Raw genomic sequence first — 13,419 nt, 5'->3', positions numbered from 1 at the left:
TGAACTCTTCTCAACCACCTTGTGTACTTTGTTGTACCTTTCCTGTGATGGCTTTTTTTTTTGGTTGTTGGTCTTCTTCCCTGACCGGCATACTTTGGCTATGTGACCCAGTTTGCCACATTTCCTACAGTCCTGGTTTTTAAACCAGCATTGGTTCTGGTCGTGTGTTGTCTTCCCACAACGATAACATTTTGTTGCACCCGAAGTAATTTGATCCACACTGAGGACAGCTGCCTTCAGCTGCATTTCCGCAGTTCCTTTCACTGCGGCTTCGTGTGATGCTGCAATAAGGACAGCCCTATCCAGTGTAAGGTCGTTCTCTTCGAGCAGTCGCTTTTGCGTTTCTTCCTTCGACAACCCGCACACGAACTTGTCTCGCAATGCCTCTGTCAGGTTTCCTCCAAACTGGCAGTATTTCGCTAGCCTATGCAGTTCGACCAAGTATTCCGCGTTGCTTTCCTCTTTCCGTTGCGTTCTCGCATAAAATTTGAATCGTTCCGCCAACATCAGCGGTGTGGGGTTCAAGTGATCCTTCAGAACAGCAACAATATTATCGAAGGTTTGATCCGCCGGTTTAACTGGTGCTAGAAGATGCTTTAATAGCCCGTATGTCTTCGGCCCATCGAGTTTAGCAAGGTTATAGCTTTATCATCATCTTCTATTTTATTGGCCTCACAATATATCTCGATACGTTCTACGTACGTGGCCCAATCTTCCACCTCGGCATCGAAGTTGTTGATGTTACCATGCTTAGGCATCTTCACTATCTCCCACTATCTTTCTGCGAAACAACAGGATTTCTCTTTAACTTTTTAACTTTTTCTTTTTTTTTCCAAAAATGGCGGGTTCCCGCGCTTGTCTTCTTCCCCGCCTACTGGCAAAATGGCGGTTTCCCGCGCTTGTCTTCTTCCCCCCTACTGGCAAAATGGCGGCTTCCCGCTCCTGACTTCTTCCTCTGGTGGGAGGGGTAAGCTTTGCCCTCGGGCGACGACCGCTGGTTTACGGGGTTTGTAGCCTGTGCGCCGGCTTCAGTTTATTCTGAAGCGCGCGCTAGAAAAGCCGATCGTGTTCCTTGTTCCCCCCCCCCTTCTTCTTTTCGGCAGGGGCAACCGGCGCTGGGGACAACCAGTTGGCGTCGGACAGATCCAGCTCCTGGTCCTTCACGGCAGCTGCTGCAAGCCGCTGGCCGGAACCTCGCTCGGTCTCTCTCTCGGGCTCTGTCTCTCCCGCTCGCTCGGCTCTCGCTCGCTCTCTCTCGGCTCTGTCTCTCCCGCTCGCGCGGCTCTCCCTCAGCGGCTTTGAACGCCTCTCCCTGACCTCCCGCAGTCCAGTCCTTTCCTCCCCGGCTGCGGCTGATTCTTCGCGGGTTATTTAGTTATTTATTTATTTATTGCCTCCGCGCCTTATGATCCCAGTTGCAGCGCCTCGCGGCCTCGGTAGGTGCCCGGCCTTTGTCGCTCCAATCGCGCCTCCCAGCCCTCTCGCAGTCCGGTGCTTTCCTCCCCGGCTGCGGCTGAGTTCTCCGTGGCTTATTTATGTTTATATCTTCCCGCGCCTTACGATCTCGGTCGCAGCGCCTCGTGGTCGCGGTAGTTGTCCGGCCTTTTTCGCCGTCGCGGTCTAGCCGTCTCACGACGCTCCCTCGCCCGCTTGTACCGCGGCTTCTGCTCCATGCTGCCCCAGTCTCAGCGCCTCTGGGCCCGACTTCTGTCCGGCTCCTTTCCCCCTCGACCGTGGTCGAGTGCACCGCCCTTATCCTCCGTTTATTTGTTTCTATTTTCCCTTTACTCACAGTCACCGTGGCCGACTTGCTTCTCGTGTTGATCGGCTCACTCACCACCGTGGCAGAAGGGACAATCCGTGCCTGTTGCTGATGGAAGACTTCGTGTTTGAAATCTTCCTCCTTTCTTGGTCTGCAGACTCGAGTTTTCTCTCAGCAAAACGATGAGGGCGGGTGCCTCTTCTCGACGCTCGTTTACTTCTTCAGAAGTATTGTTGCCGCAGGGTAAGATCGAACTCGTCGCCACTGTAAAGTCTGTGGGTTGTATAGCGAAGTAATACACAGACTACAAGAGTAACTTAAACAGGACTTTACTATTCGAAGGTCAGGGCGAATCTGCCAAATAAGTTCTGCCACAGCACTTATATACCGGTGTGGTCACCGTCGGTATTACAGTATACAGCAGCCAGGATAAAGTAGTGCCACACCTAAAATAGTTCTCTTAAAGGTGGACGGTTACATACAATAGTTCTCTTAAAGGTAGAACAGTTACATACACTACAGATACCATTATGCACATTGTAGTGTATGTACCTTTAAGGGGAGAACTACTTTTTACAGCTCCTGTATACTGTAGTACTGGCAGTGACCACACCTGTATATAACCCTGAGTAGGGATCTGTACTGCTTAGTTTTAGAGCAACCCTCATCCAGTAAACACCTGTTGATTGTGCCTCTGCAGTCTCTGTCGATTATTTGAAGGATTTAACAATGGCGACGAGTCGTTTCGAACCTACCTGCAACTCTGAAGGAGGAGGCCAATTCCAGCAGTGTGGGCGTCGACCATCCAGGGAGGACTTGAACATCGCAGAGGAGGCTGTAGAGAGCTGGGCTTGGTTCTCCAGTCGCGACGATCCAGCACAGCAGGCTGGCAGCAGGTACGGCGCAGAACCTTCCCGGACAGCGGCGGCGGGAGCCGACCGACGGCACAGAAAAAGGCCGAGCAGCATCGACGGGTAAGAGAGAGGGTAAAGCGCACAGGGCACAGCCGGGGTTGAAGACCGAGCGGCGTCAACGAGAGAGGGTGAAGCGCACAGGGCGCAGCCGGGGTTGAAGACCGAGTGGCGTCAACGAGAGAAGCACGCAGGAAAACGCGCAGAGCACGGCCGGTTTCAAGGGCTGAACAGCGTCCGCGGGGGAAGAAAAGAAAGCGTGGGAGACGCCATTTGGGCCGCAGCGGAGAAGAAATGGAAGCGCGGGAGACGCCATTTTGAGCCAGCGGAGAAGAAGGGAGAGTGCGGGAGATGCCATTTTGAGCCAGCGGAGAAGAAGGGAGAGCGCGGGAGACGCCATTTTTAGCCAGTCTAACCACACCCAGGGACGCAGAAGAGTGGCAGGGTCACAGCATTCGACAATGAAGTCAAAGATTGGGCGACATATGTAGAACGCATAGAAGTGTACTGCAAGGCGAATGAAGTGCCAGATGCCAGGAAAGCACTGGTATTGTTGAATTCCATGGGTGCAAAAATGTACAGCTTACTGCGAAACCTAGTCACCCCAGAGAAGCCAGCGGAAAAGGATTGTGAAAGCATAGTGGCAATCCTACAGGACCACTTAAACCCCACACCGCTGCTGATAGCAGAAAGATTTAAGTTTCACAAAAGGAACCAGCATAAAGACAAAAGTAATGCTGAGTATTTAACGGAACTGCGCAAGCTATCGAAACACTGCCAGTTTGGAACGGGACTAGCAGATACTTTAAGGGACAAGTTTGTGTGTGGGCTTCAAAGTGAAGGAACCAGAAACGGCTTCTATCAGAAAAGGATCTTACGCTGGACAAGGCTTTCAACATGGCAGTATCACACGAAGCAGCTGCATGGGGCGCTGCAGAGATACAACGGAGAACGCAAGAATATGGCACAAATGAAATGTCATATGGAGCAGTGAAGTGTTATCGCTGCGGCAGAACAACACATGACGATAAGGATTGTTGGTTCAAGGACCAAGTGTGCAGACAGTGTGCAAAAGGAGGACACATAATAAGAGTCTGCAGGTCGGGAAAGAAAACCAGCAGCAAGAAACCTCCACAGGAGAAGTACAAAAAGGTACATAAGGTGAGGGAGAGTAGTTCAGACGAACAGAAAAGTGATGCAAACTCCGGAAGCAAGGAGCTGGGTTGTCTGAAACTACATAATGTAACCAAAATGGAGGATCACCAAACTATCTGGGTCACGCTCAAGGTAGACGGAGTCCAAGTGAAATTGGAATTGGACACAGGATCAGCCCTAACAGTCATAAACCGAAGGGACTACAAGTGGCTATTCTCACATATACCCTTGAGAGATACAGAGATTGTCTTGAAGACGTACACGGGGCAAAAAGTCTACCCCAAAGGAAAAATAAGGGTGAACGTGATATACAACGGCAAGGAAACACCAAAAATGGACTTATATGTATTGCCAGATGGAGGACCACCACTACTAGGACGTGAATGGATCCGGAAGATACAGTTAGATTGCCATGCCATAAAAGCACTGACGGTAGATGCCAAAAAGGATGACGACATCACACCTGGACGACTGTCAAAAATGCTAACTGACGCACAAGAAGTGTTCCAGGAGGGACTCGGAACACTAAAAGGCATAACAGCGATGATCAAAATAGAGGAAAATGCAAGCCCAAAGTTTTTTAAGGCCAGACCGGTGCCTTATGCGATCCGCCCAGCCGTCGAAGCAGAGCTGGAAGGTTTGGAACGTTCTGGAGTACTGTCCAAAGTGGACTGGAGCGAGTGGGCTACACCCATCATTCCTGTAATGAAGAGGTCGTTGAGTAATACACCTGGTGAACCAAAGAAGATTCGCATCTGTGGGGACTTTAAGGTGACAGTGAACCCAGTCCTTCACACGGTACAACATCCGCTTCCGAGGATTGAAGATATTTTCGCCTCACTATCTGGAGGAAAACGCTTCACTAAGATTGATCTGGCCCAGGCGTACCTGCAAATGGAGGTAGAAGAAGCCTCGAAACAGTACCTCACGATCAACACTCATAAAGGTCTCTACCAATACAACCAGCTGGTGTTCGGGGTAGCATCAGCTCCGGCTATTTGGCAAAGGGCAATGGATCAAGTCCTGCAAGGGATTCCAGGGACCCAGTGTTATTTGGACGACATCCTGGCCACGGGCGAAAATGACAGTGATCACCTCGCCAACCTGGAGCAGGTGCTCACTAGATTGAAGGAATATGGGCTCCGAGCTAATCGCCACAAATGCGAGTTTTTCCAGAAGCAGATCTCGTATTGTGGCCATGCTATTGATGAAGAGGGGTTACATAAGTCCCCTGAAAAGATTGAGGCAGTAGTCAAGGCTCCAGCACCAGAAAATGTGTCACAACTGAGGTCGTTCCTCGGGCTGGTGAACTACTACCATAAGTTCTTGTCGAATTTGTCTACAGTACTACACCCACTGTACACCCTACTGCAAACGGGGGTACCATGGAAGTGGAATGACGAATGTAAACGAGCTTTCCAGAAGTGCAAAGAATTGATCACATCAAAAGAGGTGTTGGCTCATTTCAACCCAGCACTACCAATTCGGTTGGCGTGTGATGCATCACCCTATGGTATTGGAGCGGTGCTGTCGCACAAATTCCCGGACGGCTTGGGGAGGCCAGTAGCCTTTGCATCTCGGTCACTAACCTCAGCCGAGCGTAACTACGCCCAGATTGACAAGGAGGTCCTCAGCCTAGTGTGGGGAGTGAAAAAGTTCAACCACTATCTGCACAGGCAGAAGTTCACCTTGCTGACCGACCACCAACCATTTGCCTCCATCTTTAATCCAAAGAAGGGCGTTCCGGTGATGACTGCGCAACTGCTACAAAGATGGTCCCTTTTTCTAGGGGCGAACCATTATGAAATAGAGTATAAGGGCACAAAACTGCATGGAAACGCTGATGGGCTATCACGCCTGCCACTGCCTACTGCGGAGGAAGCACCAGCAGTGGACCCTGTCGAAATATTTTATTCGACTATAATTGAACGCTTGCCAGTAACTAACGCGGATATAGAGAAGGAGACCCGAAATGACCCGACACTGTCTCGGGTATATGACTTGACAGTGAAGGGATGGCCAACACATGGTGACTCACTGTTGCCAGCATTCTCATCCAGAACAGAACTGCTGTCAGTATGCCAGGGGACCTTGATGTGTGAATCCCGAGTGGTAATTCCACCCAAGTTAAGGGAGAGAGTGCTCAATGAGCTTCACAAAGGCCATCTGGGAGGGGTGAAAATGAAAAGCCTTGCTAGGGCTTATGTGTGGTGGCCGGGAATCGATCAGCAAATCGAGGATCTGACAAAGAGCTGCTAAGGATGCCAGAAGGTCCAAAATTCACCACCACATGCCCCTCTACACCCATGGGAGTGGCCCTCCTCTCCATGGCAACAGGTGCATATTGATTTTGCTGGTCTATTCATGGACTCAATGTTTTTAATAGCCGTGGATGCGCACTCGAAATGGCCTGAGGTGATCAAAATGTCCTCCACCACCACGGAGAAAACGATTGCAGTCCTACGGACCATATTTGCCAGGAACGGCTTGCCAGAGCAGATTTGCTCTGATAACGGACCACAATTTGTGTCCGAAGAGTTTCGGAAATTTATGAAAAGGAATGGGGTAAGGCATTACACATCCGCCCCGATTGGCTGAGAGGTTCGTACAAACCTTTAAAAAGGCAGTAAGGGCCATGTGCGATGACGACATTCCACTGCAGCATAAGGTGGACAATTTCCTGTTAGCCTACAGAAATGCGACACATGCAGTTACCAACCAGACCCCGGCCATGATGTTCTTTAACCGAAGGTTGAGATCTCGTCTGGATTTGCTCAGACCAAATGTACGAAGAAATGTTGAGAATAAGCAATTCCAGCACATCACTGAGAAGCTGACAAGAAGCTTCAATGTAGGGCAACCAGTCTTGGCCCGCGACTACCGAACAGAGAAATGGCAACCAGGAACGATATGCACACAGCAGGGGCCACTAATGTACACAATGGATGTTGGGGAGAACATTGTGAGACGCCATGTCGACCAGATCCTAGCGTCACAGGAACAAGTCAACCCCATGTCTCGCGTACCTGGTGATGAACCCGACATACAGGTAGCATCTACCCCAGAAACAGTAGTATCGGAAGCTGGTGAACCAACCAACGACAGGGGGCCAGAATCGCCTCCGCACCAAGAGCAAGACACTCAGGAAAGGCGCTATCCAGAAAGGATCAGGAAGCCGCCCCAAAGACTGAATCTATAAATGGACTATTTTCAGTTAATGTTGCATGTTAAAAGTGTTGATTGTTAAATGAATGTTATAGTACTGTTAATCTAAAAGGGGAGGAATTGTAGTGTATGTACCTTTAAGGGGAGAACTACTTTTTACAGCTCCTGTATGCTGTAGTACTGGCAGTGACCACACCTGTATATAACCCTGAGTAGGGATCTGTACTGCTTAGTTTTAGAGCAACCCTCATCCAGTAAACACCTGTTGATTGTTCCTCTGCAGTCTCTGTCGATTATTTGAAGGACCACTACCTAAAGATTCACGGATTTAACACACATGATGAACATTCACTGGCTGCTGACATCAGTCCCCATATGAGTGACTGCCGTATGCCATGTGGCTGTATGAGATGTAATTCTGTCACCAGGTTGCTGAGATGTCCCCCTATCTCCGTCTCCCACCACCAGCTTTAAAGATCACGGCTGGAAATGAGTCATCAATGATGTCATCAGACCCACACCATTTAATAGGGCCGGGTAACGCGCAATGCTGCCTTAATAGGTGCCATTAAGGGAAAGTCGCTCTGAGGAGCGGGATGAAAAGAAGAATGAGGTTGCGAGCCACCACACCGACCGCCCGCACCCGACCCACCCAGGTAATGAAAATTCCGGCTTATGAGTCTGACCTCCTTTTCACCCTACAGCCTTTTGCTCCCATGCACTGAATTCAAACAAAAAATAATATTATAGCAAAATACTGTGGATGCTGGAAATCTGAAATAACAGCAGAAAATGCTGGAAATACTCAGCACGCCAGGCAGCATCCGTGGAGAGAGAAACAGAGTTAACGTTTCAGGTCTGGGACCCTTCATCAGAACTGGAAAAAGCTGGAAATGTTACAGATATTAAGCAGGTGCAGAGACGGGGGCATTGGGGGGGTGGGGTTTAGAAGGGGAGGAAGGAATTGAAAGAACATACTGTGAAAATGTTGCAAATGGGAATGGCAAAATCATACTGCATGAAAAGTGGGGGCAGGGATTATTATTTGAAATTGTTGAACTCGATATTGAGCCCGGAAGGCTGTAAAGTGCCTAATCGAAAGATGAGGTGCTGTTCCTTGAGCTTACGTTGAGCTTCATTGGAACAATGTAATAGGCCGAGCACAGAGAGATCAGAGTGGGAGTGAAGCGGAAAATTAAAGTGACAGCCGACCGGAAGCTCAGGGTCACCCTTACGGACTGAACGGAGGTGTTCCGCAAAGCGATCGCCCAACCTGCATTCGGTCTCCCCAATGTAGAGGAGACCGCATCATGAGCAGCGAATACAGTATATTAAATTGCAAGAAGTACAAGTAAATCGCTGTTTCACCTGGACAGTGGGAAGGGAGGATGTAAAAGGGCATGTGTTGCATCTCCTGCGCTTGCATGGGAAGGTGCCAGGTGAAGGAGAAGGGCTGTTGGGGGTGATTGAGGACTGGACCAGGGTCTCGTGGAGGGAGCGGTCCCTTTGGAATGTTGAAAGGGGAGGTGAGGGGAAGATGTGTTTGGTGGTGGGATCACGTTGGAGGTGGTGGAAATGGCGGAGGATGATCCCTTGAATGTGGAGGCTGGTGGGGAGGCAGGGGAAGGGATGAGAGCAGAAGTGCAGGAAATAGAACGGACACGGTCAAGGGCCATGTCAACCACAGTAGAGGGGAATCCTAGGTTGAGTAAAAAGGAAGACATGTCGGAAGCACTGGTATGGAAGGTGGCATCGCCAGAACAGACGCGGCGGAGATGGAGAAACTGGGAGAATGGAATAGAGTCCTTACAGGAAGCGGGGTGGGAGGAAGTGTAGTCCAGGTAGCTGTGGGAGTCGGTGGGCTTGTAGTGGATGTTTGTCGAAAGCCGATCGCCAGAAATGGAGACGGAGAAGTCAAGGAAGGGAAGAGAAGAGTCGGAGATGGACCATGTGAAGGTGAGGGAAGGGTGGAAATTGGAAGTAAAGTGAATGAACTTATCTAGTTCAGGGCGAGAGCAGGAACTGGCTCCATTACAGTCATCGATGTACCGGAAAAAGAGGTGAAGGAGGGGACCTGAGTAGGACTGGAACAAAGAGTGTTCCACATATCCCATGAACAGGCAGGCTTAGCTAGGGCCCATGCGGGTTCCCATAGCAACACCTTTAATTTGGAGGAAGTGAGTGGAGTCAAAGGAGAAGTTGTTCAATGTGAGAACAAGTTCAGCCAGGCGGAGGAGGGTGGTGGTGGATGGGGACTGTTTGGGCCTCTATCCAAGGAAGAAACGGAGCACCCAAAGGCCATCCTGGTGGGGGGTGGAGGTGTAGAGGGATTGGACATCCATAGTGAAAAGAAGACGGTTGGAGCCAGGAAACTGGAAACTGTTAAAGTGACGGAGGGTGTTGGAAGAGTCGCGAATGTAGGTGGGAAGAGACTGGTCAAGGGGAGAAAAAATAGAGTCGAGATAGGAAGAGATAAGTTCCGTGGTGCAAGAACAGGCTGAAACGATGGGTCTACCAGGGCAGTCCTGTTTGTGGATCTTGGGAAGGGAGTAGAAGCGGGCTATGCATGGTTGGGGGACTATGAGGTTGGCGGCCATGGAGGGAAGATCTCCAGAGGAGATGAGGTCAGTGAAAATTAATATTGTTGCTGATTGTGTAAAAGTAATTCCCATTATTTTAACACCAGTTGAAAGCAACAGCAGATAACAACTGGAATACTTATGTAACAATCAGTGGGGGACAACACTGGTGGAAGTAAAATGCAATAAACAGGCTCTAATTGACCTTAATAAACTTTACACTGGGAAACTAAAATCTCAATACAAACTCTAGCTCCTGTCTGGAAGCAATGCAGAAACCCAGCTTCCAAATATTGCTGCCACCTTCATTTTCGATGCTCTTTGTTAGATTTAGTGCCAATTGCAGTTGGTGATTTGCCAAAACCCCAGCTGAGAAATTCCCCCAAGAAGTCAGGCTTGAATATGCATCAAAGGAGACCTTCCTATGCGGTTCCCTCCATTGCTCAGGTAGCCTAATTGTTGGACCACATTTAGGCTGTGAAGGAATCCCGGCCATGGGCATCTCCACCTGCAGTGAAAGCAGCTCCCTGATTCACTCCACTGGTAAAACTCACTAGTTCATCTGTCTTCCAGCAAATCCTAAACTATAATTTTCATCAGATAAGGATTTATTGAATGGCATGTAAATTAAGCAAATTCACTATGTAATGCAATACAGACAAATCTTTGCACTCCATTAATAATATGATTAATAAATTTCAGAGTTTCTTTATTTTCTAGACCATTAAGGAGTTCAGTCAGCTTTTGAATAAATTCAGCAAAAAGGAAGCTGGGAACTCGACTTACAAAGTGTTTACAGCACAGGAGAATGTTGAACTGCCTCCGGCCGTTGACTGGCGTCCTAAAGGCTATGTTACTCCAGTGAAGGACCAGGTAAAGATGGGGAGAAGTGCTTCCAGTGATTATTAAAGTGTGAAGTTTTGAAGAATTGTGGGTGACGGACAATATTGAAAGCACAACCACTACCCATTTTTCAGTATATGCTGCTTTAGTTCTTAGAGACATATTGGGCAGTACCACGCTCATTTTCAGTATACAACAATAACAACAACTTGCATTTACATAGCGCCTTTAACATAGAAAAAATCCCAAGGCGTTTCAACAGGCGCATTATCAAACAAAATTTGACACCGAGCCACATAAGGAGATAATAGGACAGGTGAACAAAAGCTTTATCAAAGAGGTAGGTTTTAAGGAGCATCTTAAAGGCAGAGAGAGAGGTAGAGAGGAGGAGAGATTTAGAAAGGGAATTACAGACCTTAGGGCCTAGGCAGCTGAAGGCACGGCCACCAATGATGGAGCGATTAAAATTGGGGATGCGCAAGAGGCCAGAATTGGAGGAGCAAAGAGATCTCGAAGGGTTGTAGTGCTGGAGGAGGTTACAGAGATAGGGAGGGGAGGGGCCACGAAGGGATTTGAAAACAAGGATGAGAATTTTAACAACGAGGTGTTGCCAGACCGAGAGCCAATGAAGGTCAGCGAGTATAGGGGTGATGGGTGAACGGCTATCAAACATTGAAGTTTGTATGATTGAAAGATTAACAACCTCAGGGTCATATCACCAAAATGTATGTGAGAAAGAAAATCAGTGGAAGTGAAAATGGTGAGTGATGTGCAATGGGCGCCTGGTCCGATATCACCTGTTTTACACTGTCGGCCAAGGTCAAAATTACCCTCAGTGTTTTTAGCTCTGGTGGTGCCCTGCACTATGGCTGTTGGCCTTTTCACAAAGGTTTCTCAGTGAAATAAAATATCAAAAATATCACAAATGTTTCTCTCTCACTGTGATTCTTCATATATTAGGGACAATGTGGCTCGTGCTGGGCTTTCAGTACAACTGGTGTACTTGAAGGACAGGTTTTTAAGAAAACAGGAAAGCTAATTTCCCTGAGTGAGCAGTACCTGATGGATTGTACCAGAGCTGTAGGAAACAAAGGCTGTAATGGCGGATTTAAAGTGCAATCCCTTCTATTTATCAAAGAAAATGGCATCAATTCAGAGCAATCTTACCCCTACACTGCAAAGGTAACTTTCCATTTTCTTTAATGTTCTTAGAATTTTTGTGCTCATTGAAATGAGGAATGCTACTCTTTCCATTTCAGAACCAGTTTTTGGCTGTTTACACTGTTTCTCTGAGGGTTTGGCCAGTCGCCTGGTTCAGATACACAGGAGACTGGGAGATCCCCCGGAGAGTTTTAGGTCCCCATCATGGACTCCTAAATCAGGTGAACGTAGAGCAAAGTGATCTACTCTCCGTCAGCAGGGTGTCCCAACCCCAGGCTTGGAGGATCACCTTCTAATGCTCCCATCATCCCGCACAAGCAATCATGTGGTCACTCTGAGTGAGAGTGCCAAGTGGGGACAATTTTGTGTTTTGGGCAGTACCCACTGTGAATTGAGTTGAAACTGTTGAAGCTCATTTCACATACAACCCTTACAGTCAGCAGACAGAGAAGACTTTTAACTCAACTTTCTGGGCTGGGATAAATTAACCTTTAAATACCTTCAAGGTAGTTTTAACTTTGGTGATGGTTTAAAATGGGCGATATTGGATTGGATGTACTTTATGCACCCCACTCGATGTTCTTTTGTATTGAAGTAAATGAAGAGGAAAATTGGGCAGGGTGTACAATGGGCGGCCGTTCCGAAATCACCTATTTTACACCATCGCCGAGATATAAAATTAACCCCCTTTAATTTAGTTGACTGGAAATTTGAGACAGCAGATCAAGCTATATCTCTTTACTCAGTTTGCATTAAATGTAAAAGAAGATAGCTTTGAGAGCTTATACAGAAAGCTATTTCAGGTTTCTAAGCTACTAAAAGACAGCATGTTATTATAGCCCTACTACTTCTGTTAGTATTCAGTGTGGTGCCTTGAACAGTCTACGCAATGGTCTTCAGTGATGGTCTTTGTGTGTAAGTGGACAGGAATATTATCCCTGTGACACAGGAGTTAACAATGATTCAGCAAGCTATGGTTTGCAGGTTGTATTCTGTAATGGGAGTCCCAGTTCACATTGTGTTAACTTTATCTCAGTACTCCTTTGCTGATTTTACTCAGATTCATATGGAGTGCTGGACATGGTACGGTGATGGGTGAGGAATTTATTAAAGCAAAGCAACAGGTTAAACAAAGCATACATAGGTTCTACTGTATAGGTGAGCAGGGCTTATTGAATGTATCAACTAAAAGGAATTTAAGTTGTGAAGAAAGTTAAGGATGTAGGGCCTTTCTTCTTTGGAGGAAAGGAGACTCTGACGTATCATCATTGAAGCTTTCATGTTTGGAACGAAAATGTTTGCTGAAGAGAATTGTTCACTCTGGTGAACTTTTAAATGTGAGGAACACAAATTAAAAATGAGAAGAGGTGTAGGAGGGAAATTAAATGAATTATTTACACCCAAAGAATAAAAGGCTTGTGAAGTAAGATATCATTGAAAGCCATTAAAGGAGGCAGTATAAATGTTTTCAAGAGGCAATTAAAAGCAGCTATGGAGAGTAACGGGAGTGAGGTCTATCAATAAAGGACAAACTTGTTGGGTTTTATGGCCATTCTTTGTTTCTAAAAATTCTGGCATTCTTACATTGGGTAAATCTTTGTCTCAGCTTCTACAATCTCTTTGTTTTAGGATGGGGATTGCAAGTCCAACAAAAACAATATTGTTGCCACTTGCAAGGGTGTCAAGAAGATTCCAAAAGATTCTGAAGCGGATTTAGCTGCAGCGGTGGCCACGGTTGGACCCATATCTGTTTCTATAGATGCAGAGCACAGATCTTTCATGTTGTACAAATCAGGTAAGAGACAGGATTTATAGATAACTAGTTGGAGTGCCTGGCGGTGCC

General features: G+C 47.5%; 1 protein-coding gene across 1 annotated transcript in view; it reads left to right on the top strand.

Annotated features, from left to right (window-relative positions):
• LOC147108350 (cathepsin L2-like) overlaps positions 1–13,419 on the top strand; it is a 52,065-nt gene that overhangs the window by 28,784 nt on the left and 9,862 nt on the right. The window contains exons 3-5 of the mRNA XM_086004945.1: positions 10,293–10,445; positions 11,376–11,597; positions 13,206–13,371. Of these exons, the coding sequence (XP_085861071.1) occupies positions 10,293–10,445; positions 11,376–11,597; positions 13,206–13,371 (541 nt within the window). The remainder of the gene's footprint in view (positions 1–10,292; positions 10,446–11,375; positions 11,598–13,205; positions 13,372–13,419) is intronic.

The sequence above is a fragment of the Somniosus microcephalus genome, chromosome 13 (assembly GCF_052327205.1).
Source record: "Somniosus microcephalus isolate GS21.2 chromosome 13, FLI_Smic_1.0, whole genome shotgun sequence".
In the NCBI taxonomy this organism is placed as follows: Eukaryota; Metazoa; Chordata; class Chondrichthyes; order Squaliformes; family Somniosidae; genus Somniosus; species Somniosus microcephalus.
Note: the sequence above shows the minus strand (reverse complement) of the source record. Positions and strands in the feature narration are given on the sequence as shown.